This window comes from Prionailurus viverrinus, chromosome C1, assembly GCF_022837055.1.
Source record: "Prionailurus viverrinus isolate Anna chromosome C1, UM_Priviv_1.0, whole genome shotgun sequence".
In the NCBI taxonomy this organism is placed as follows: domain Eukaryota; kingdom Metazoa; phylum Chordata; class Mammalia; order Carnivora; family Felidae; genus Prionailurus; species Prionailurus viverrinus.
The window spans coordinates 162,345,597-162,371,897 of record NC_062568.1 but is presented as its reverse complement, the minus strand read 5'-3'; the positions used below and the strand labels follow the sequence as shown (position 1 = coordinate 162,371,897).

The 26,301-nt window shown below is 36.8% G+C and overlaps 1 protein-coding gene across 5 annotated transcripts in view; it reads left to right on the top strand.

Annotated features, from left to right (window-relative positions):
* The window catches only part of ALG6 (ALG6 alpha-1,3-glucosyltransferase), a 66,794-nt gene that overhangs the window by 23,780 nt on the left and 16,713 nt on the right, over positions 1-26,301 (top strand). For all 5 annotated transcript variants that reach the window (XM_047873804.1, XM_047873805.1, XM_047873803.1 and 2 more), the window contains 8 exons: positions 9,158-9,247; positions 10,584-10,672; positions 12,962-13,044; positions 13,881-13,945; positions 17,412-17,597; positions 18,175-18,310; positions 21,024-21,109; positions 23,443-23,527. In XM_047873804.1, the coding sequence (XP_047729760.1) occupies positions 9,158-9,247; positions 10,584-10,672; positions 12,962-13,044; positions 13,881-13,945; positions 17,412-17,597; positions 18,175-18,310; positions 21,024-21,109; positions 23,443-23,527 (820 nt within the window). The remainder of the gene's footprint in view (positions 1-9,157; positions 9,248-10,583; positions 10,673-12,961; positions 13,045-13,880; positions 13,946-17,411; positions 17,598-18,174; positions 18,311-21,023; positions 21,110-23,442; positions 23,528-26,301) is intronic.

Below are 26,301 nucleotides of genomic sequence, written 5' to 3'. Positions count from 1 at the left end.
CGACGCGGGGCTCGAACTCACGGTCCGCGAGATCATGACCTGAGCTGAAGTCGGCTGCTTAACCGACTGAGCCATCCAGGCGCCCCAGTATAGTTTTAGTTCTTATATTCAAATCTTTAATCCATTCTAAAGTTATGTTTGTGTATGGTATAAGATAGTGGTCCAGTTTCATTCTTTTGCATGTAGCTGTCCAGTTTTCCCAACACCATTTATTGAAGAGACTGTTATTTCCCCATTGTATATTCTTGCCTCTTTTGTCATAGATTAATTGACCATATATTCATAGGTTTATTTTTGGGTTCTCTTCTGTTCCATTGATCTCTGTGTCTGTTTCATGCCAGTACCATACTTTTTTTTTTTTTGTAAGAATAACATTTTACTGGAAATATATTTTTATTTAAATAGATTTTTATTTTACTTCATATACCCTTTGAATTTGCTTAGCAATTGAATTCAGCACTAATTCTTTTTTTTTTTTAATGTTTATTTTTGAGAGAGAGAGAGAGAGACAGAGACAGAGACAGAGAGACAGAGTGCGAGCATGGGAGGGGCAGAAAGAGACAGACATAGAATCCGAGGCAGGCTCCAGGCTCTGAGCTGTCAGCACAGAGCCTGATTCTTTTTTTTTTTTTTCTTAAAGTTTATTTATTTTGAGAGAGAAAGAGAGAGAACGACTGGAGGAGGGGCAGAGAGGGGGGAGAGACAGAATCCCAAGCAGGCTCTGCAATATCAGTGGAGAGCCCATGTGGGGCTCTAACTCACGAACTGTGAGATCACGACCTGAGCTGAGATCAAGAGTTGGATGCTTGACCGGCTGAACCAGCCAGGGGCCCTCATACTGTTTTGATTACCGTAGCTTTGATAGTTTGAAATCAGGGAGTGTGATACTTCCAGCCTTGTTCTTTCTCAAGATTGTTTTGGCTATTTGGGGTCTTTGGTGGTTGCATAAATATTTTTGTATTCTTTGTTTTTGGTCACTGCTTATATATAATTCATTTAAGAGAGTTTCATACATGAATGTCATATTGAACTTCCTATTAGTAGGTTGGCTCTACCCTAGTCAAAGAGCATTTAAAATTGAGATGAGCTAAATATTTGACACTATGCATTGTACTATTTTGAGCATCTTCCATACCTTTATACAGTGATTTTTTAAAAAAGTTTATTTATTTTGAGAGAGAAAGAGTGAGAGAGAGAAAGCAGGGGAGGGGCAGAGAGAGAGAGAGAGAGAATCCCAAGCAGTCTCTGCACTGTCAGCGTGGAGCCCGACGTGGAGCTCCAACTACCAAACTAGTGGGACCATGACCTGAGCCAAAACCAAGAGCCAGCTGCTAAACCAACTGAGCCATCCAGGCGCCCCTCCTCATATAGTGACTTAACCAATGAGTATCACTCTTCCAATTATTAATACATTTTTAATGTGTTTTTCTCTTGCTTGATTGATAGAATAAGGTAATGTTTGTTGAGGGAAACCAGCCCATTGCTTTTGAGTTTTGTAATTCTTTTTTATTCCTTTGTAAAAATTACACAGATAAGACAATTGTATTTTTGGCTGTTCTCTTGTTCTTCTTAACAGATTTTGATATAAAAGTAATTGTGATATTTCGTATTGAAAGATTAAGGTGATAAATTGTAGCTTTTGGCTTTAATGGTAGGTGGCGAAAACATTGATTCCAGGAGTGAGAATATAATTTTTTTTTTTGAGAATATAATCTTAATTCAGTATGGAGAGTGGATTATTCTGATCTCAGTTTTCAGTTTTCTGCACCAGTTGTCTCCTACTTTAACCCAGATAATCAGGAGTTGACTGTATGTATACATTTTCATTCTTTTTTCTTTGTTAAAAACCAGACAGTGTATACCTCAGATATAATTATATGATCCAGTTTTAACCATGATCTGTGAGCCTTAAATATTATGAAATGGCTAATCTCGGTAGTAAATTTTAATAGTTTTGAAATCTTTATTAAGGAGTGGGTACCATGAGAATCCTGAATCGTAGACTTAGAAACAGAGACATATGGTATAAAGAAACATGATTTATCATTAGTTGATTATGCAATACTTCATGATGTTCATAAGAAATTTAAGAAATATGATTTAGTATAATAAATGTCAGAAATTTTCTCTTTATGAGTGGATAGACTAGAACACCAAAAATGTACACCTGGAAATTCTAAGAGAAACTGATCTGTTTCAGATTCATGTTTAAATGGTGTGATTTCTTACTTTTTTTACTTCAGTTTTCCAATAGTGAAGTCTTTCTCTTTTTACCTAGAGAGTTAGGTAACTATAGCTAACTTGTCAAAACTCTTTCAAGTGAAATAGTTAATTAAAATATATCAGGAGGGGTGCCTGAGTGGTTCAGTGAGTTGTGTCCAACTTTTGATCTTAGCTTAGGTCTTGATCTTAGGGTTGTGAGTTCAAGCTCTGCATTGGGCTCCACTGTGGGTGTGGAGCCTACTTAAAAAAAGAAAAAGATACCAGGATTAGCCATGTTAACTTTAGAAGTGTTAGTTTTAATAATTAAATAATTTTAAATTAAAAGAAAACTTTTTATTATTTATTCATTGTGTATTACTGTAATAAAATAGAACTAAATTTATAATAAACTTTATAATGCACATTCCTTATATGTGGGATCAAGAGCACTTTTGGCATCAAGTAATAGAAAACCTGAGTAATAGGGGCGCCTGGGTGGAGCAGTCGGTTAAGCGTCCGACTTCAGCCAGGTCACGATCTCGCGGTCCTTGAGTTCGAGCCCCGCGTCAGGCTCTGGGCTGATGGCTCAGAGCCTGGAGCCTGTTTCTGATTCTGTGTCTCCCTCTCTCTCTGCCCCTCCCCCGTTCATGCTCTGTCTCTCTCTGTCCCAAAAATAAGTAAACGTTGAAAAAAAAAATTAAAAAAAAAAAAAAAAAGAAAACCTGAGTAATAGTAGCTTAAGCAGTAATCTTTTTATAATTTTTTTTCCGATATTTATTTTTGAGATAGAGTGAGAGACAGAGTACAAGTGGGGGAGGGACAGAGAGAGATGGAGACACAGAGTAAGAAGCAGGCTCCAGGCTCTGAGCTGTCAGAACAGAGCCTGACACAGTGCTCGAATTCACAAACCGTTAGATCCTGACCTGAGTTGAAGTCGGACACTTAACCGACTAAGCCACTCAGGTGCCTCAATAAAATAATTATATTATCTCAAGAAGTAGGTCATTGTAATGCTAGTAAAGTGGCTCAGCAATAGCAATCAGGGACTCAGGCTTTCCCCATTCTTCCTCTCTGCTGTTCTTTCTTCTTGGAATGTTAGCTTTTCATCCTGAGTCTGTCCACTCCATAGTCTGTAGATGACTGCTCAGGCTACAAGTGTTGTAACTTTATACAACCATGCTCAAGGCAGGAATAATAGGAATGCCTTCTTATTACCTCTCTTTTTGTCATGGAGCAAAATCTTTCCCAACTTTAAAGCAATCATTAATAAAAGATGCTTGACTCAGTGCAGGTATGGTTTATACCTGGGGCTAACGGAAGAGTCCACTTGCCCTGAACTTGTTTTCTAAACAAAATCACAGTTTTATAAATCAAGAGAATTGGTGGGCATGGCTGTTTATTTCAGCATTGTTTATAGTAATGAGAAATCTGACACACTCTAAATTTTCTCTTATAGGGGGATGATTAAATAAACTATATTTTCTCTGTTCACATGTTTTTTTCTGGATAGATTGTTAGAAGTGGAATCTCTGAAGTAGACAGCTTTAATGGATACCAACACAAGAATATCTTCTTTCTACACACGTTTATCAACAATAACCCCAGACTTTTAAAATTTCCATTTCCTTGAGTACTTGTGACATTGAACATTTTTTAATATATTTGCTGATCAATGTATTTCTTCTAAAAATTGCATATATATATATATATATCTTTTTTCCTTGTTTTTGGTGGATTGCAGGTCTTTTTTGTAATAATTTGTATGAATTTATTTATATTATTTTTAATTATTTATATTTTAAATTTATTTATTTATTTTGAGAGTGAGAGACCCTGTGAGCAGGGGAGGGGCAGAGAGAGGGGAGAGAGAGAATCCTAAGCAGCCTCCATGCTGACAGTGCAGAGCCCAACATGGGGCTCGATCTTACCAATTGTGAGATCATGATCTGAGCCGACCAAGAGTTGAGCCACCCAGGCACCTCTGTTTATTTACTTTTAAATGTTTATTTATTTATTTTGACAGAGAGAGAGAGTGCGAGTGGGGGAGGGTACAGAGAAGGAGAGAGAGAATCCCAAACAGGCTGCATGCTGTCAACACAGAGCCCAATGTTGGGCTCAATCTCACAAACCATGAGATCATGTCCTGAGCCAAAACCAAGAGTTGGATGCTTAACCAATTGAGCCACCCAGGTGCCCTTAATTTGTATGGTTTTAAAATAAAGTTACAGGGGCACCTGGGTGGCTTAGTTGGTTAAGCATCCAACTTCGGCTTAGGTCATGATTTCATGGTTCATGAGTTCGAGCTCCACATCAGGTTCTGTGCTGACAGCTCAGAGCCTGGAGCCTGCTTCGGATTTTGTGTCTCCCTCTCTCTCTGCTCCTCCCCTGATTGCACTCTCTCTCTCTCTCTTTTTCTCAAGAATAAATAAATGTTAAAAATAAATTTAAAATAAAATAAAATAAAGTTTCAGTAGTCCCCTACTATCCATGGGGCATAAGTTCCAATACCCCCAGTGTATGCCTGAAACTATGGATAGCACCAAACCCTATAGGCTATGTTTTTTCCTATACATGCATATCAACAATAAAGTTTAATTCATAAATTAGTACAGTAAGAGATTAATAATAACTAATAATAAAATATAACAACTATAACCATGTACTGTAATAAAAGTTATGGGAATTTGTCTCTCTTAAAATATCTTATTGGACTGTACTCACCTTTCTTCTTGTGATGATGTAAGATAATAAAATGCCTACATCCTGAGATGAAGTGCAGTGAATGACATAGGCATTGTGATGTAGCATTAAGCTACTGTTGACCTTCTGAGGATACGTCAGGAGGACAGCCTGCTTCAGTTAACCACTGGTCGCTGCAATCGCAGAAAGTGAAACTGTGGGTAAGGGAGGACTATATATTAATTTTCTATTCTATGTTAACAAATGACCACAAATGGTAATTACTTAAAGACACATTTTTTTTTCAATTTTTTAAAATCTTTATTTCTTTTTGAGAGAGAGAGAGACAGAGTGAGAGCAGGGGAGGAACAGAGAGAGAGGGAGACTCAGAACCCGAAGCAGGCTCAAGGCTCTGGGCTGTCAGCACAGAGCCCGACGCGGGGCTTGAATCCACGAACCATGAGATCATGACCTGAGCTGAGGTCGGTCGCTTAACCGACTGAGCCACCCAGGTGCCCCTTAAAGACACATTTTTTATCACACAGCTTTTTTTTTTTAGGTCAGAAGTCTGGGCATGGCTTATCTTGATATTCTGCTCAGGGCCTCTAGGAGGCTGCATGCAATCCAGTTGTCATCTGGGGCTCTAGTCTTACCGGAGTTTGAACTGGGGGAGGAACCATTTCCAAGGTACCTCAGGTTGTTGGCAGAATTAATTTCCTTGCGTCTGCAAGACTGAGGACTTCAGTTTCTTGTTGGATGCTACCCTCAGCTCCTAGAGTCTACTTGCAGTTTCTTGCCATGTCGCTTCTCCAGTATGGTCACTTATTAAAACACGACAGCTTCCCTCTTCAAAGTCCGTGAAAGGGAGTCTTTCTGGCATACTTACTAGCAAGACAGAATCTTACATATATACAAAACATAAGCACAAGAGTGATATCTATGACCTTTGTCATATTCTCTTGGTTACAAATAAGTCACAGGTCTTGCACACTTAAGGGGATTGTATACATTCAGGGGCATGTACAATAGGAGATGGGATTTATGGGGATGACCTTAAAGTCTGTCTGCTATAACAGTATTCTACGTTTTAATCATTTTTCTTAATGTGTATGTGTGTATAAAATAAACATCTTCCTGTTTTTCTTGCCTTTAAACTTTTCTTAAGGTGTCTTGTCATATAAAAATTTTACATTTTGATGTGGAGAAATTCTTTGAACTATTATTGAAACTCTTCTGTGAATTTGAAACTATTTCACTTCAAAATATGTTTTTTGGGGGGACCTGGGTGGCTTAGTGGTTAAATGTCCAACTTGTGATTTTGGCTCAGGTCATGATCTCACGGTTTGTGAGATTGAGGCCCACATTAGTGCAGAGCCTGCTTGATATTCTCTCTCCCTCTCTCTCTCTCCCTCCCCAGTTTGAGTGCCCACATGCCCACTCTCTGTCAAAAATAAATAAACTTAAAAAATATATATGTATTTTTTTAAAAAGTAAAAATACCCATGACTCTGGGTTGTGTATTAGAAAAAAACTGTATCATGGGGTGCCTGGGTGGCTCAGTCAGTTAAGTGTCGGACCTTGGCTCAGGTCATGATCTCATGGCTCCTGAGGTTGAGCCCCACGTTGGGCTCTGTGCTGACAGCTCAGAGCCTGAAGCCTGCTTCAGATCTGTCTTGGTCTCTCTCTGCCCCTCCCCTGCTCATGTTCTCTCTCTCTCTCTCTCTCTCTCTCTCTCTCTCTCTCTCCCCCTCTCTCCCCGTCCCTCTCCCTCTCTCTCTCTCAAAAGTAAAAAAAAAAAAATTAAAAAAATCTAAAAAAAAAAAAAAGAAAAATTGTATCTTGAAGTTAATGATAACACTCTTTTTTTTTTAAATTTTTTTTTTCAACGTTTTTTATTTATTTTTGGGACAGAGAGAGACAGAGCATGAATGGGGGAGGGGCCGAGAGAGAGAGACACAGAATCGGAAACAGGCTCCAGGCTCTGAGCCATCAGCCCAGAACCCGATGCGGGGCTCCAACCCACGGACCGCGAGATCGTGACCTGGCTGAAGTCGGACGCTTAACCGACTGCACCACCCAGGCGCCTCAATGATAACACTCTTGAATGTAATTTCATAATTCGCATGGTAGCCAGATTTTTTCTGTCAAAACATTTAACTGAGATTATTTGGGAATTCATTGGCAAAGTACATTTCAACATATAAATAGCATGTGCACAACTTTTCAGATATATCTAAAATATATAAGGCAGAGAATTAACTAGTTGCTTTGTTTCTACTAGTAGATTTTGAAGCTTTACTGGAAACATTTGAAAGCTACTTTTTCCGTAAATTCCGCTCTTATTTGTCCACTTCCATAAGAATAGGGAACAAGGTGGTTAGCCCTGTCATTCCTTCTTCTCAAGTCCAACCAGTGACTTTACTGTTAGTATCTATCTTTGCATGCTTACACTTTACTGTCATTGCCTCTTTTACTTATCTCCAGAGGATCCCAAGGTTGGAGTAAACAAAAAATAGCTTTTGTTTCATAAGAAGCAGAAAACCAAATGAAATTGTATTGGTCAAAATGGTTTTCCATTGCTAGATACATCCCGTTAGTTTTGTGGCTAATACACAGTTAGAACTACTATTGTGTACTTGCTGTGTGTCAGGCAGTGATTTAACAGCTTTACATATTTAACCCAATCATTCAACAACTCTGTGAGGGAAGTACAATAAAATTTTATGCCAATGTGCCTGGAAGTGAGGTGAATTTGGAAATAACACAATTAGTGCCTGTCTTCAGAGGGCACTAGAGAAGTGAGTTCTCTGGTCTCCACTATTGGCCTGGCTGAGTTTCTCAGATGTAAGCTGTCAAAAGGAGTTCTAGCTAACCTGGAAATTCTTGGGTTCACTGCCTCTTGGCTTCAAGTTTCAGCCAGATATAGGGCCTAGAATGGTTCACATGGATGTTGCTGCTGGAGCGGACAACTGCCACCAGCTGGTACATGCTGTAGTACCCTATGCCTAGATCTCTCGGCTGTCTAGTGTGCCTTGATCATTTTATTAGTTCCCATCTCTTCCATATCAACCAACATTTCATGTGACTAACACTAAGTAAAACAGACCTTCTGAAGATGAACAATAGACTATTTAATGGGATTGAATGTTAATTTAAAAGAAAATTGTAATCCCAAAGTAGGAGATTGTAACACTTAAGAAATTTGACCCATTTAAAGTATATAATTAAGAAGTCTGTTTATGTAAACTTAGTTTTCACTTCTTTAGCCATAGTAGTTCTATATAGTGCCTTTCCATTCTGGCATACTGCAGGAGCCTATTAATTTATGAGTGTTAGACCTAGTTTTCTTCCCCAGTGCACAGAATCTTGCATATAATAGGCTTTCATTATAAGTTGGTTGAATTGTTTTCAAAGTCTTACTAAAAGTATACCTGTTCCATAAGGTATTTCTCTTTCCATAAACCAAATCTTTGTGTATTCTTTGATACTGATTTTTGCCTTTCTTTGTTTTTTAATTTTATTTTTTAATTTTAAATATATATTTATTTTGGGAGAGCGCAAGCGGGGAAAGAGCAGAGAGAGGGGGACAGAGGATCTGAAGCGGGCTCTGTGCTGACAGGCTGACATCAGCAAGCCCTATGTGGAGCTCCAACTCAAAAACCATGAGATCATGACCTGAGCCAAAGTCGGATGCTCAACCGACTGAACCACCCAAGTGCCCTGAGTTTTTAAATTTTTAAAGTAATCTGTACACCCAACATAAAGCTCAAACTCAGAACCCCAAGATCAAGAGATACATGCTCCACCGAATGAGCCAGCCAGGTGCTCCTGACTTTTTTACTTTTTTTAAATTGTTATTTTGTATTGTTTCTTTACCTTGTTAGGTTATCAGAAGTAAATTGTCTTTTTTGCATGTTATTTTGTTGTATACATGTTAATCATTGACTTAGACGATTAATAGAGTGACAATAAGTTCTGGTTTGCCTGGGACAATCTTGGTTTGCATTTCTTGTTAGGGCTTAATTATTAATAATTTCCTCTTTTACTCTCAAGAGTAGGCCAAGAGTGTCTTGGTTTAGATAATAAATTACTTAACTGTACTCAAAAACTTTTAATTGTGATTTCACAAAATTTAACTGAAGGGGAAAAGACAAAGTTTAGATGAATTTTTTTTACCTTGTATAACATATTTTTTCATTTTAATTAAATGAGATGTTAAATTATAAGTCTGTTGCTTGAATATTGATTAATGGAATGTTGCTTTTTTTTTTTCTAGGTATTTTAACAGTAGTGATAACAATTTACAATATTGGGGATTGGATTATCCACCTCTTACAGCCTATCATAGTCTTTTATGTGCATATGTGTAAGTTTTTTGTCTTTAATGTAACTCTAAATGTTTATGCGCTTAACAGGTTTAGTAAGAAACTGTGTGATCTGGCTTTGTTGAGTAGAGGACAGATTGTTTGTACCTACTTTTGTATTGTGGTTTGTAAAGCATTATACCTTTGCAGTCAGGTTGTAAGTTAACTATCAAAGTTTGAACATTTCCATAATTTCTTTGGAGGATAGGCTAGAAAGAAATGTAAAAATCTACCTTTGTTTTGAAGCACAGATACTAGTAATTACTCATGGACTACTGACAAATACATCTAGTATGGTTAGTTGTGTATGCTTTTTTTTATGGAATGGTCCACAGTGAATGAAAAAGATAGAGGTCCAAATGGTATTCTGACTAACATGTCAAGTTAGAAACTCTAATTACTATGGTGTCTCACTTAGGATTTAAGATCAAGGTTGGAATTCCTTCTCTTTTAAATAAATAGAATGGTTTATAGAAGATTATGAAACTTCTGTTTGGTGGAGACTCAGTTTTGCTCTTTTTTAAAAAAATGTTTATTTATTTTGAGAGATAGCATGAGTGGGGGAGGGGCAGAGAGAAAGGGAGAGAAAGAATCTCAAGTAGGCTCTGTGCTGTGTGGGGCTCGGTCTTATGAACCGTGAGATCATGACCTGAGCCGAAATCAAGAGTAAGATATTTGACTGAGCCACCCAGGCACCCCCAGTCTTGCTCTTTAATAGTATCCCATTTCAGACTTGAAGTGTGCTAGCAAAAATTTGAGGAACTTATTCATATTACTTTCCAAGCTCAAATCTTATTTGGTTTTTATTTTTCCTTTATTCATAGTTTGTGAAAATTAGCTTCCTGGATTAAAAATAAGTCCCTAAAGTTTATGATAATCAGATATACTTTGTAGTGCTCAGAGTAACATAATATGGTTGAAAATTTAATTTATCTTTAAAAATTATGTTTACTGTTTTGCAATGATTTATAATTAGTAGCTATTGCTGATTGTTATGATAACTGAGAAGATTATAAACTATAAAAATCCTTTGGTCAATACTAGCATATTGTCCTTTACAAAGTATGTGTTTAATAAATGAAACATGACACATCAGATTGTTTTTATACTGAAAGAATTGTGAACGTAGGGATTTTTGTGACATGTTACATGGTTTTGTTGGAAGGTGAGTGAGGTAGACCCTGTGTTACAGCTTAAGTCAGTTTCACATGATTAAATAAAAGAGTGAAGCGTAAGAGCAATGGCCACTTCTTGAAATAGATTCATATGTCTTCAGATGTTCTTATGGCTAAAAGAGATGAGTAATACTGTATGTGTATATATGCTTTGATTTTTCAGGGCAAAGTTTATAAATCCAGACTGGATTGCTCTCCATACATCACGTGGATATGAAAGTCAGGCACATAAGCTCTTTATGCGTACCACAGGTAAGAGAGCAAAGGAGTTGATTCTCAAAGCACATTTTGATTTTTAAAAAAATTGTGAACAAACTGATAGAAAATTCTATTACTCTTATTGACTTTTAATATTGTGTAACTGTATACATATGTATAATACATGATCAAATGTATATGTAAGCTGAAAAACAAGAGAATAGGAATAATTCTGGGTGCTTTACATTTATTATTATCTCTATTCTTTCAATACCCAAATGAGCTAAATACTGTTACTATCTTTACTTCAATCTAAGGGGGTGGAAGCACAGTTGAGTGATGCTAATAGCTTACCTGAGGTCAGATAGCCATAAATTGAAGTTTTAGTTGTTTACTGCTGTGTTAATATTTTTATTCCAAATTCCTTTCACCTTTTTTTTTTTTTTTTTTTTTTTTTTTCAACGTTTTTTTTTTTTTATTTTAATTTTTGGGATAGAGCGAGACAGAGCATGAACGGGGGAGGGGCAGAGAGAGAGGGAGACACAGAATCGGAAACAGGCTCCAGGCTCCGAGCCATCAGCCCAGAGCCTGACGCGGGGCTCGAACTCACGGACCGCGAGATCGTGACCTGGCTGAAGTTGGACGCTTAACCGACCGCGCCACCCAGGCGCCCCCACCTTTTTTTTTTTTTTTTTAATGTTTATTTTTGAGAGAGAGAGAGGAAGAAAGAGAGTGAGAAGGGGAGGGGCAGAGAGAGAGAGAGAGGGAGAGAGAAAGAAAAACAGAGTCCCAAGCAGGCTCTGTGCTGTCAGCGCAGAGCCTGACACGGGGCTCAAACTCAACAAGTCAGGAGATCATGACCTGAGCTGAAATCAAGAGTTGGACTGACTCTTAACCGGCTGAGCCACCCAGATGCCCCTCACCTTTTTCTTAAAGTAAACCTTGTGGTTATATCTTATACATTGTATTGCTGTGCATTTTTGCTAAATTAAATAATCCATTCAACAGGTGTATATTGAGCATGTATTATGTGCTCTTCTAAGAGCTTGAAAGTAGTAAGATTAGGTTTCTTTAAAAGCTTTACATGATTTAGACTTTAATGCTCTGTCTTGGCCTTTTCCTTCATTAGTCTGAATTTAGTTGGAGTTTGTTCTCTTCATCATTCATCCAGTCATGAAATCTGAGGCCCAAGAGATAATCTGTCTTGCCTGTCTTTCCCTCTGCCATACCATTTTCCTTTCCTCACAGAGCTTTAATCCTCTCTGAACTGCATACTCACTGGAGGATTATTTAGCTTCTGAACTAATACCTGTATCTGGGAACTCACAACCTTTAGAAACAGTCTGTTGTATTTTCAGAGGGCCCCAGTCACTCAACATTTCCTTTTTATGTTGAACCTCCACTTGTCACTTTAGGTTCTGTTTCCTTAGGCTACATAGAACAAGTCAGATCCTTTGTATACCTAACACCCTACAGACATTTGAAGTCACCTCTTCTCTAGGTTAAATATTTTTAGATACGTTAGCTATTTCTTAGATGGCCAGCTTGTTGAATGTGATTATGGTTTGAGGCCTCTGGTTGTGCTCCTTTGAATATGTTCCATTTTGTCAGTGTCATCTTAAATGTGGCATCTGGAGCTGAAAATAGATTGCATGCTTCTAAAACTGACAGTTTACTGTCATTTACCTTATTCTGGACACTGTAGTTAGCCTGGAACAACAAAAAAAATAGTCTCGTTGGGTAGCTATGTTGTACTGTTGAAGAACTTAATGTATTTGTATTTCTTTGTTCTAAAAGAACTGAACATTCCAAAATATGAATTGGTTTTTTTTTAACTGTTTTTTTCAGTTTCCTCCTTACCTGGGTCTGTCAAGCTCTTTATATGCTTGTTAATTAGCAAAAGTTTATGTAGTTTTATAAATACTAACATTTAAAAAGGATTCATACATGAATTGCATCATTTGAGGTATACTTCATACCAGAAAATTTGGAATATACAGATGCTGGCAAAAAAGTGTTGTTTTCCTTTGCTTTGAGTATCCTTAAGTCTAAGTCAGAGCAAAGAGGGAATTAATTTTGGATACATCTAATTGATTTAATGTGTGAATTTATTAGATAAAATTATGAGACTTTTAATTAGAGTTGTAGCACCATAACAATTGAAATTAGGCACAGGTGAAGGGAACGGACAGGGTGAACTGTGTAAAGCCTTTGTCCAGAGTGGGTGAGAGCCTCCTGTTAACAGAATTTCCACTCAGGGTTAGAGTCGGGGGAGGATGGCTTTTCAATGTTATTGAAAATCCCAGCAGACCCATGTTTAAAATGATTTGGTTGCTTTTTCAGTGTTAATTGCTGACTTGCTGATTTATATACCAGCAGTAGTTTTATACTGTTGTTGTTTAAAGGAAATCTCAACTAAGAAAAAGGTAAGTTTTAAAGTTAACCTGACATTTCATCTCTGAAATGTTTTATTAGCTTCACTATTAAAGTATAGAGCTTACAGAAGTCATGCTTTGGGGAATAGGCTATTGTAGAACAGTGATTCTTTTGTCAGTTAAACTTACCTTAGACTAATAATTGCAATGTTCAACTGTAGTAATAAGATGCCTGGGATCTAGATGTTATGTACTGCTGGATTACATAGCATACCGAATTTATAGCTTTACTGATAAATCTGAATGGTTTGTGGGAAGGAAGGCATTTTGAAGAGTCGGTGTATATTGTCTTATTCCCACTTAACAGATATTCCTTCGGGTCATTTTATACAGGTTAATCATTAGATTGACTTCTTTGATTTGTATATCTACACGTGCTTTCTCTGACAAATACCTGTTAGTGATTTTTTTTCCTTATTACTGAGGTATCTTATGTCACCTCCATGAAAACTTCAGTGTTTGGAGAAATATTTTATAAAAATATTTTATAAAAATTTTGATACATTACAAGGTGAGAGGGAACATTTGCTATGTTGAATCAAACAGTAGTCTTACTCTGATTTGAGTCACATGACCTTTAAAAAAAATTTTTTTAATGTTTATTTATTTTGAGAGAAAGAGAGAGAGTGGAGGAGGGGCAGAGAGGAAAGAGAGAATCCCAAGTAGGCCTGGCACTGTCAGCATAGAGCCTGACGTGGGGCTTGAACCCACGAAACTGTGAGATCGTGACCTGAGCTGAGATCAAGAGTTGGATGCTTAACTGACTGAGCCACCCAGATGCCCCTGAGTAACGTGACTTTCTTATTTCACAATGTTTTACTTTACAGGTTGCTAATGCATTATGCATATTGCTGTATCCAGGCCTTATTCTTATCGACTATGGACATTTTCAGTATCCTTTACTAATTTAAAAATGAAGTCAGATGCATATTTTGAGATCTAGGCTCAGGGTGTATAATGTTGTCATCTAGTAATGTCTTATTTGCTAGGGTACTTGCTTATTTAAACTGTTTTTCACAATAATATGATAGAATGTTTTCACCAAGCTTTTACTTTAAGAGTAAAGTACAGATTTATTGAAAGTAGAATTGCTTTTCTTATACCCTTTTGGCTTGGGAACAAAATGTTGGTCACTGATGAGCTTTTCTGGAGACCTGGAAAAAGAGTGCCAAGTATGCTTATGCTCTTCTAACTCTAAAGAGGTGTAACATATCTTCTATCTTTTGTAAATGTCATCTGACACTGACAGAAGGAAATAGTCATCGAGTTTTTCGAGTTTTAAACCAAGATGTTTCTCTAACAGATAGCGGTAACTGGAAGCTTCAGAGAACTAAAACTGAATAATTAAAAGCTATGTGGATTTTATGTGTATAATTTTTTGATATGTAAAGTAAGGAACATTCAAACAAATCTTAGAGGAAAGTTGATAAAATTTGGACATGACCGTCCATTTTATCTTCTGATGTATTAACTATTACTGTCTGTTCCCATCTGCCCCACAGCAACATGATCGATTGATAGCTTTTCCTTTTGATGCCAGTCTGTTTTAGTTATAACAAAATTAATATGTGTATTTGTCAAAGGATTTACAAAAGATTAAATCAGAGTTTTTATTCTGTCCACTTTCCTAGTTGCCTTTTTTGTTTTTTTGCATTCTGGGATCATGGCCATCTGATATTCTGATAATATCAGGAACGCTGAAATAAAGAAAAAAAGAATAACAACAAAAAAAGTTGTTTACAAGATTTTAAGAACTGTATTTACTTTGAAATGTAACACTCTTACAGAAAAGTGCACAAAATGTAAATGTGTGTCTCAGTGCATTGACAAATGATTACCTGGAGTCAAAAAATAGAAAGTTGCCAGGATCCAAAATCTGCACTTGTACAGCTCCTAAGTACTTCTCTCTCCTCCTTTCCCAAAGATAGCCACATACCAACTGATAACACTATAGTTTAGTTTTCCCTCTTTTCTGGACTTAATATAAAAGAGACAACACAACAGGTATTCCTTTGTGTTTGGTGTTTTTGGTTCAACATTTTGTGAGTTTTTTTGTAGTTGTGTGTAGCTGTGGTTTGTTCACTTACATTGCTCTATGTTCTATTGAAAGAATACACATAATTTTGTTACTCATAGACATTTGGATTGTTTCCAGGTTTTGGCTATGATGATATGTTGCTACGAACAGTCTTATAAATGTCTCTTTGTACACATATAAATATATTTCTTATGAGAGAAATTGCAGAGTTATAGGGTATGTTACATGTTTAATTTTAGATATTCCTGAGTGGTTTTTAAGCATGGTGTACCACTTAACATTCTTGTTAGAAATGATGTTAGTGTTCCATGTACTCATCTTCATCAGTAGTTGGCCATTTTCGTTTTAAACATTCTGATGAATTTGTATCTCCTCTGTGATTAACATCAAACTCTTGAAGCTTTTGGGATTATGTAATTTGGTGGGGACACATTTTTTAACTACTATGTATTTTATTTTCCTCATTTATTAAATGGGGATAATAATTACACTTACTTTGTATACTTTTTTTTTTAAGTTTGTTTGTTTATTTAAATAATCTCTACACCCAACATGGAGCTGGAACTCATGACCCTGATCTCATCAGGAGTTGGATGCTCTTCTGAGCCAGACAGGCACCACATTTTGTGTGCTTGTTTTGAGAATTAATGGATTTTATTATTTATAGCATTTAAAACAGTACCTGGGAGATATTAAGCTCTATATGAGTATTTATTGCTATTATTATCTGTTGTTCTTGCTGCTGCTGCGGCTGCTCTTAACTATTTTTTACTTTTTTGGGCTCTGAAATGATTTGTTCAGGCATAGGTATTTGTGACAATTATTTTGAATACTCTATGTGTCATTTATTTTGAAGACTCATGTTCTTGAGTTCTGGGAAATTCTCGGGTTTGATGATTTTCTCACTTTACTCTTTCTTGAGCTTATTAGACAGATGTTAGAGCTTTCATCTCTGTGTTGAGCATCTCTTTGTCTTTTGTTTTATGGTTTACAAGATTATCTTGACTTTATCTCTAATGCTTCTGTTAAGTTTCATTTGTTTTGTTAATCCTATCTTAAATATGAATTTATTCTTTTTTCTACGATTCCCTGAATTATGTCCATTCTTCTAGGGTGACTTTTTTTCCCCCTTTTCCTTCTGGTTCTTTCTCTTGTCATAGGTTTTTCTTAAATGTGTGTCTCATCCAAGTGTATCTGTGCTTATTTAAGAGTAAGACAGAAAAGAAAGCTGCATGTGAGTTCTCTGTATTTGGCCCACTATAAGGTAAGTGGGCAAGGGGCTGGCCAGTACACTTTGGGGTCCTTAAGTGTCAGAATGTGGAGGTTTGGCACTGTAATGTTAACTTCTACACTAGCTGCCCTAGTGTATTTAGTGTATATAGTTTATTACACTTCTTTGGAGAAATATTCCTTCTGTTCCCTGGGGGTAGGGGATGGGGTAGTGGTGGTAAATATTTGGTTGCCAGATAATCTCTACACAGGAGTAAGATGGGATTTGACTTCTCCATCTAGGCATTTTCACTTAATCCTCCTGTTTTCTTTTCAACATGTTACTCAAGCACCCTAACCTTCATGGTGTTTCCTGAGTGTTCTAGGGGCTTGCAGAGTAGATTGGCTTCTTGGTTGCTTGGGCCTCCTGTATGCCATTTTCTAAGCTCTGGCTTCTTCCATCCTATTTTATTTGTTACTGCTTCTGTGTCCTTTCTGTCTTCTAGAAGTGTGTTGAAATCTTTATCTGTTGTAACCCATCTTCCTATTCTTTTTTACAGCTGTGAATATTTACTTTTAAAAATTCCCTATCATTTTAAGGGGGTCTTGGGAAGGAGAGGAGGGCAAACATGAGTGCGTAGCTACCATTTGAGCTGAAAAATTTAATTGTAATGTTGTTTTGCTATAATAAGGTTATTAGTTTCTGATCAACTTATAATATAACTTACTATATTGATTCATATTATAGAGGAGGTATAGTGATATCAGTATGTGTGTGTTTTACTTTGGAGCACTGTTTTCTTGTCTAGATTTTGGTATGTTATTATAGTAATAGTGTGAAATAGTCTAGCAGAAACAACGCTACGTGTTAACTACTTAGTGGTCTTTAAACCTGGAACAAATCTGTTGCTCTATTTAGCAGTCTGATTTAATATATTTGAGGCCATTATATACAATTTCAAATTAGTTTATGACTTCAATACTTTAAATTTCTGTTTAGAAATAGCTTTCATTGTATATATTGTTTTAAAGTCATATAAGAAATATGTTCTATAAAATGCAAGATCTATTTGTTTTAATTATTGAGATAATTTCCTTGACACAGTAACATATATAATTCTGTGAGTCTTGGCTTTGCTTTGTGGGGTGTTCTTGGAGTATCTTGTGACTGGGACCTGCTAGGCTCTTTGGCATTTTGCTTAGCTATAAATTATAAACAGATGGAACTTTACCACTCTTTGCCATTTTTTTGCTTTTTACTCGGCAAGTGTTTTAAAAAAGGCCTGAAAGGAAAGGGGTGAGTGGCTTTTACACTACAGAAGTTTAAAAATTACTTCAGAGAATTTATTTGGCATACTTACCAGGGAGAAGGTGGTCTTTCATTTTGCCTTTAGGTGACTTCTTATTAATGTGTTGGCTCTGAGGTGAGTTGGAAGAGAGATTGTCATGTTCTGTATTATTTTAAATCTTCCAAACTAGAGAAATATTTTGATCTATGTAAATTTACTGGAGGTAATGTGGATTGGCTCTTGTTAGAGTATTGCTATAAGATTTCATCCATTTAGAGCATATTACATTTTATGCTTATTAGAAATACATCCCAGTTTGACATTTTTTTTCATGGCTGATTGGAAAGGCATCTAAGTTAAATGTTAATTAAGATGGTGATAGTCTTTTTGTTAGAGAGGTGTACATCTGAATGATTGTGAATTGCTTAACTCTGATTTGACTAGACTGCCATATTAAACCTTTTTTAGTAGCATAGATTTATTATTGCTGTATATTTGTATTTATCATCTTTAGTGAGACTGAGACTGATTTCTTAGAATTATTAACCTTTCCTTGTCTACTGGTCACCTTTGTTTTTGTTCTAGGTTTGTATTGTTAATTAAGCTAGCTTGTACAGTTGTAGCTTCCTTCATTCTCTGCTGGCTGCCATTCTGTACAGAAAGGGAGCAAACACTGCAAATTCTAAGAAGACTCTTCCCAGTTGATCGTGGATTGTTTGAGGTATGTTTAAAAACTTTCTTCTTAGGGCACCTGGGTGGCTTAGCCGGTTGAGCTCAGTTGGTTGAACCCAACTCTTGATTTCGGCTCAGGTCATGATCTCAAGTTTCATGAGTTCGAACCCTATGTTGGGCTTGGTGCTATGCAGAGCCTGCTTGGGATTCTCTCTGCCCCTCCTCCGCTCTCTCTCAAAGTAAATAAACATTTACACAAACAAAATAACTTCTTTTTCATTGGGGCACCTGGGTGGCTCAGTCATTTGAGTGTCTGACTTCGGCTCAGGTCATGATCTTGTGGTTCGTAAGTTCGAACTCTGCATCAGTCTCTCTGCTGTCAGTGCAGAACCCACTTTGGATCTTCTGTCTCCCTCTCTGCCCCTCTATCACTCCCCCCAATAAATAAATAAAAAAAAAACCCTAAATTTTCTTCTCACTCTTTTCTTGTTAACACTACCTGTGCTGTGAGTCCTGGGGATTTCATGTAGAAGACACACAAGGAATGTAACTTCAGCTGCACTTCTTTCAGTCATTCCTTGCCAGTTATTTAATCCAGTATATAATCTAGCTCAGCTGTCATTTTCTAGTACATTAAATGAATAGATAATATTTATGCCATCATGAAAGCCATAATTCAATTATACATTTTTATAATGAAATAGGATCCATAGTGAAAGACAGCATGAGAAGTTGTAGCTACAAAGTTAACAGCTTTGTAATTTTTTGGTTTATATTCTCTTTTTAGTCTTAGGAAATTATTTATTAAACTAATAATCATGTTTGCTTCAGCAAGATCTCATAATTCCTTATATAACCTTCATCCATAGTAATTTTTAATGAGAATCTTTCATTTCATTTCATTTAATGCTAGCTTAATCACTCTTGTTAAACTTTTATTACATGGATAATTTGATGATTTAGATTTAGTAATTAAATTAAACAAACCATTTTTCTGAAACAAAAAGGCCTTTTAATAAAGTTAGACAGAGACAACATATTTAGAGATAATTTGCATTTGATAAACATTTCTTTTAAAAAGAATTAGAAAAGTATATCTAATTTTTGAATATATAAATTGCTCTAGATTATCTTTTGGTGGATCTATAGGAGGATGGAACCAGCATTTTGAAAGAGATAAGAAAAGAGTTTTGTGTTGTGATGGAAAAGGAATGTGTGACTTGTATGTTGATGGGGATACTGCTGCTACTGATATTGATAATCGCAAATAATCACTATTATTGTCACCACTCTTACTTACTAGGTGCCACATACTTCACATGTGGTTTTATTTGATTCTTACAATAGCTCTGACTGAGGTATCTATTGTATCCACTTTATAGATTAGAAAACTGAGGTCAGATGGGGTGCCTGGGTGGCTCAGTTGGTTAAGCATCTGACTTTGGCTCAGGTCATGATCTCATGGCCCGTGAGTTTCAAGCCCCACATCAGGCTCTATGCTGACAGCTCGGAGCCTGGAGCCTGTTTCAGATTCTGTGTCTCCCTCTCTCTCTGCCCCTCCCCTGCTCACGGTCTGTCTCTGTCTCTCTGTCTCTGTCTCTCTCTCTCAAAGATAAAGATTAAAAAAAATTTAGAAAACTTAGGTCAGAGATTCATGTAGCTTGTACATGGCAGAGCTGTGGTTTGAATTTTGAAAATTGTGTTCCTAACTTCTTTATATTTCCTCTAACCTTAAAGCCTATTTAAAGAAAAGTTTAATTCTCCATCTAAACTGCTTGGTTATTTGCCTTGTTTCTATTTCAGAAATAGTATTTATCATGATAATTATAAAAATGAGTATCATAATGTTTGATGGGGTTGCTGGTCACCTCCATTCACTTGTCCTCAAAATCTGAAGAGTATTTTCTTTGATCTGACAGAGGGAAGGAGGGTGGTACAGTTGTCAGTGATGGTTACTTTCTTGATGTTATGCTTACACAGCTGTGAGTTAAGCAGCTGTGTAGAGGATGGGTTTCACGAGCAGAGAGCTGTAGTTACAAATTTAATTTTGAAAGTGATCCTACCACAACTGCTAATGTCTTTAAATGCCTTGATTTATTAGCAATTAACTCTTGTCATTGTTAGTTGCTAGTAAGTTATACTTGAGATAATTTCAGGTATGTGATAAAATGGGTCAAAAATGTATGTTCTATAAATTAGGAAAAAAATAAGATTTCCTAGAAAAATTTCCAAAGATGAATAAACTTCAGTATTTAGGGATCGTGTACTGTTGTTTAAAAAATAATGAACATTTCTTGGGAATGTCTAGATTATGGTTGGCTAGTGATATAGGTCAGTTTGCATTGCAAAAAATGAAGAATTTTTGTGTGTATGTGTGCGTGTGTGTGTGTGTTCCATGGAGAGTTTAATCAACTTAGTTATAAAATTGTGAACAGGAGCTTCATGTCTCAAAAGTTTAGAGATTATGGGCTGTACCTTGTAGAATTTAATATTTCTTTCAGTATATCAGAATGTAAATTTTTTTTAAAAATATGTATTTATTTTTGAGACAGGGAGAGACAGCATGAACGGGGGAGGGTCAGAGAGAGAGGGAGACACAGAATCCGAAACCGTCTCCAGGCTCTGAGCTGTCAGCACAGAGCCTGACACGGGGCTCGAACTCACAGACCGTGAGATCATGACCTGAGCCGAAGTCGGATGCTTAACCAACTGAGCCACCCAGGCACCCCTCAGAATGTAAAATTTAACAAATCTCTTTTCAGGATAAAGTAGCCAATATTTGGTGCAGCTTCAGTATCTTTCTGAAGATCAAGGATATTTTGCCACACCACTTCCAGATAATAATCAGGTAAGAGATACAAAGTTTGTATATAATGTTATATAAGCTTCTCTCTAAAAGTGTTATGATAATAACTCATTTATCTGACATCATTAGGGAATGAGATGTTTTTCATTAGTGAATTTTCCACATAACATAAACCTATCACTCTACACAACAAAACTTTTATTTGCAATATTTAATGTGATAATCTTTCTGGATTGTTACCTACTTCCCTCCCCCTTAAACAAAGTCTACTAAATAGGATTAAACACTGTCTTGAAGAGTCATGATTTTCAGTGGTGTATATCAATCTGGGTTCAACCAGAGAAGAATCAGTAGGAGGTGTGTGGGTGCGTGTGAATTTATTACAAGGCTTTGGTTTATACAGTTGCGGGGTCTGACTGAAGAGTGTGGAAGTCCATAAGGCAGGCATTCGGGAAGGAGTATCTAAAGGGGAAGGAAAAGCAATTCAAATCCAGTTGCTCTTTGGAATCTGAGTTTAGGGAAGCCCCAAGCCCTCTTTTCTTTTTAATTTTTTAAAATTAGCATTAATTTAATCAACATTTTAAATTAACAGTAATTAACATTAATTAACATTAATAAAAAATGTTAATTTATTTATTTTTGAAAGAGAGCACACAAGCAGGGGAGGGGCAGAGAGACAGAGGGAGGCTCCAGGCTCTGAGCTGTCAGTACAGAGCCTAGTGTGGGGCTTGAACCCACGAACCGTGAGATCATGGCCTGAGCTGAAGGCTGTTGTTTAACTGAGCCACCAAGTGCCCCCAGGCGTAAGCCCTCTTTTAAGTCTTCTAGGGGCACCTGGGTGGCTCAGTTGGTTAAGCATCTGACTCTTGATTTTGGCTCAGTTTGTGATCTCACGGTTGTGAGATCAAGCCCCATGTGTGGAGTCTGCTTGGGATTCTCTCTCCTTCTCAAAATAAATAAACATTAAAAACACAAGTAAAAGTCTTCCAACTGATTAAGTCAGGCCGTTCAAGAATCTTAGTTTTGATTAAGTTAAAAATCAGCTGAATAGGGACTTTGATTACATCTGCAAAATCTCTTCCCAGCAACACCAGGATTAGTGTTTGAATAACTGGGAGAATGTGTATGTGTGCATGCTACAGAATGGGTGCTGCCTCCCTCTGTCCTCTAGTTCTTTTGAGAATATCCTGTGTAGCCCACTGTAGGAGGAAGCATACTAGAAAGAGAATTCAGGGAACTGTGGTTCAGCTAATCCGGGTTAACAATGCCACAAAGCCACCAATGGTGGGAAAATCAATTATTGTATTGTGTTGTAATACTTGTCTTCAGGGCTTGCAAAAGCTGTTTGCCATGGTACTTAATGGCTCTAGGTGGCTCTACCTTTTGAGTTCCTTTTCCTCCTTGCTCATCAGCCATTACTAGGAGAGGCTCTAGCAGTGGCCCACTCCCTTTCTAACTTGTTCTTTCTGATTGATCATGGGCTTGAAAATCAGGTAGTTAACTTTTGTGAGAAGAGGGCCAGAGAGATTCTCTTGCGAGTAAATGTTATGATTGTTTGTATTATATATTGTCCCTTTTATACCTGGTTGTGTTTTCTTAATTTTGAGTGTTTGATAATTGACTTTTAGTTATCTGTTTTTTGATTCTTTTCTATAAATAACATAAGTATTGTAATGTTGTTTTCTGTATTATGTAATCATGTATATATTAAAGTGGGTAAATATTTCAGTGCATGGATTTTATTTAAATGTTATTTGGTTTTAAATTTAAATTTTAATAAATAAAAATAGGAGGGCCTGCATGGCTTAGTCGGTTGTGTCCAGCTTCAGCTCAGCTCATGATCTCGTGGTTGATGAGCTCGAGCCCCGCATCGGGCTCTGCTGACAGCTCAGAGCCTGGAGCCTGCTTCTGATTCTGTGTCTCTCTCCCTCTCTGCCCTGCCCCGACTCATGCTCAGTCTCTCTCTGCCTAAAAATAAAATACACATTAAAAAATTTTTTTAATTTTAATAAATAAAATATAACTTTAATTTTAAATCAACCTAAGTTGGTAAGTAATGTGATCCTTATATTAAAAAAATATTTCCGGGGCGCCTGGGTGGTGCAGTCGGTTAAGCGTCCGACTTCAGCCAGGTCACGATCTCGCGGTCCGTGAGTTCGAGCCCCGCGTCAGGCTCTGGGCTGATGGCTCAGAGCCTGGAGCCTGTTTCCGATTCTGTGTCTCCCTCTCTCTCTGCCCCTCCCCTGTTCATGCTCTGTCTCTCTCTGTCCCAAAAATAAATAAACGTTGAAAAAAAAATTAAAAAAAAAAATATTTCCTTGTTTTAGATACTGCTACCAAGAAAACAAATGTTTTATTTTTATTCGTTTTTTTAGCTTTTGTTTTACATTTTTGAGCCTGCTTCCTGCATGTGTAAAATTAACACTTCAGCCCTCTTCCAAAGGATTCAGATTTACTCTGGTAAGTTTCTTATTACTTTAAATACTTAATTCTTGCTGCAACTGATAATTATATTCTTGCTCTGAATGGGACTTACTGGACTGAGAAATAATACATTCATTTATTTGGTGAGCATGTATTGAGTGTCTGACATACTTAGGTGCTAGGCTGAATGAATAATCAGAATCTTTCAGTTTAACTCAACAATTATTTAACTTCTGCTTTGTATTAGTCAGTGAGGGAATACAAAGAAGAAAAGAGTAGTGACAGACATGTTTAAATAATTATGCTATAAAGCAGATGGTATTAAGGTCTATTACACATTTAGTGTTGTAATAGTGTAGGAAAGGGAGATACTACTTTGGGGTCAGATTAAGAAAATTTTTTTTAAGTTTATTTATTTATTTTGAGTGAGTGAGAGAGAGAGAGAGAGAATATCCCAAGCAGGCTCTGTGCTGTCAGCTCAGAGCCCAATACGGGGCTTGCTCTCACAAACTGAGATCTCGACCTGAGTTGAAACCAAGAGTTGGATGCTTAACTGACTGAGCCATTCACATGCCCCTGGGGGCAGATTTTAGACAGCTTCTTAGAATAAGTGGGATTGGAGCCAAATTTTGAAAGCTGGGCAAGATTTGAAATAGGAGGAGGTTATATAGCAGAAGAGAATGCAAGGGAGGAGGAAGAGCTTGCAGATACAGAGGCGGGAAAGGATAGGGGATGCTAATAATGGTTATTAAACAATGAAAGGTGTGTGTGTGTGTTGAGGTTAGGAGAGGATATAGTGAGAGATAAGAGTCAAAAAGGATCAAACTGGGTAAGACTTTGAATGTTGGATTCAAAAAGTTGGAGTTTGATTTGTGTGCCAGAGGAGCCAAAAGACATCTTTGAGGAGAGTGGACAGATATCTGTTTTAGGAAGATGACTTGTGTTAGTTTGAGGATGAATTGGTTATATTTCCTACAACTTAGGATGTCTCTGAATGGGTTCACAATATCCTCCTTGGCTGTATTTCTGTAGTGTTTAAAATTTTGTTCCTTTGTGCCTTGATCAATAAAATGACATTTTATTTATTTATTATTTTTTAAAGTTTATTTATTGATTTTGAGAGAGAGAGAGAGGGAGAGAGACAGCACGAGCAGGGGCGGGGCAGAGAGAGAGGGAGAGAGAAAGTCCCAAGCAGGTTCTGCACTGTCAGTGCAGAGCCTGTCACTGGACTCAGTCTCACCAACTGAGATCATGACCTGAGCCAAAGTTGGACACTTAACTGACTGAGCTACCCAGGCACCCCTATAAAATGACATTTTAAAAATATCTTTTAAAAATACCAAGAAAATTTAGTTTATGAAAACAAAAGTCTTAGTGGACTTATAAGGAGACAACAATTTAGAAATTATGGTTTCAGTTTGGGGACTGCCACTTATTTACATTGCATTTTGAAAACAAGCCAGCACATAACGGTAAATACTGCAAAAGTATGTATGAGTACCACAGTGTGAAAAGGATGGTTTCATTTCCTCTTTGCTTTTTTATTACTGTTTCATTGACAGCTTCTCTTGTTTCATTCTGAGAGTGAACTCAGCATTGTAAGTCATCGACAGTTAATATTCTATAGGATTTTTAGAACAGAAGGAATCTGGTTAGTAATGCTCTGATGTCTTCAGTAGGCTTAACTTGAAATATTTGCAGGCTTACATGAGATTATGCTATTTTCTAAGAAATAACATACTAATAAAGGTAGATTTCACAGATAAGCAAATGAAATTTCAGAACTTAAGTAACTGTAGCAGTGTTAGAGGTAATTACTTTTAGGATTATAAGCCAGGAAAAACATTTTTTCCCGTATTTTCCTAATTTTTTCTTATTTTCCTAATTCCTATTTCCTAATTTTTCTTATTTTCCTATTTCTGTTTGCTATTTTTTTAAGTTTATTTATTTATTTTGAGAGAGAGAGGGAGGGAAGGAGAAAACATGATTGGGGGAGGGGGAGAGAGACAATCCACTTGGGATTCTGACAGGCTCTGCACTGTCAGCTCAGAGCCTGATGCGGGGCTCAAGCTCACGAACCGTGAGATCATGACCTGAGCCTAAATCGAGAGTTGAATGCTTAACCGACTGATCTACCCAGGTGCCGCTGTTTGCTGTGTTTTAATACAAGCCACTATGTTTAAAAAACTAAAAAAGATTTATATTAATGACTTCTGTAATTTTATTTGTGTTGATGTTTTGAATTTTTACTGATTACTTCTGAGAACTTTGAAATCATGTCCCATTATAATTATTTTCAAGTGTATTCCTTTCAGTAAAGATTGAATTATTTCTCAACATAAGTCTGTAATTGAGGTAGTTGATAGTGTGAACACTAATATATCTATAGCAGCAAAGTGATTGTCTTTAATTTATTCAAGTAGTATTTTTCGAATGCCCTCTAATGTGCGAGGAAGTCCTTTTCTAGGTACTGGTGTGTAAGTGAATGGCAGGTAACCTCCCTGTTCTCTTAGTTGGGGTTTTTCATGCTAGTGGCAGGAAAGGATAAGCAACAAAATAGGTCTGTTAACCAGGAAATATCTGGGAGTGATTAGGATTATTAAGAAAATAGCATTAGGTGAAAAGAGTGCTGATGGATTTGGTTAGATTGAGGTAAGTGACATTTTGAGCCTAGAACTGAATGGCCAGAAGGAGCCATTCACAAGATCTGTGCTCTGACTTGATAAAATGTTTTTCTTTAAAGCATGAACACATTGGCATATTTGGCACATAGACAGGTATGAAATGGCTGGTATGAAGTGAGTGAGGGA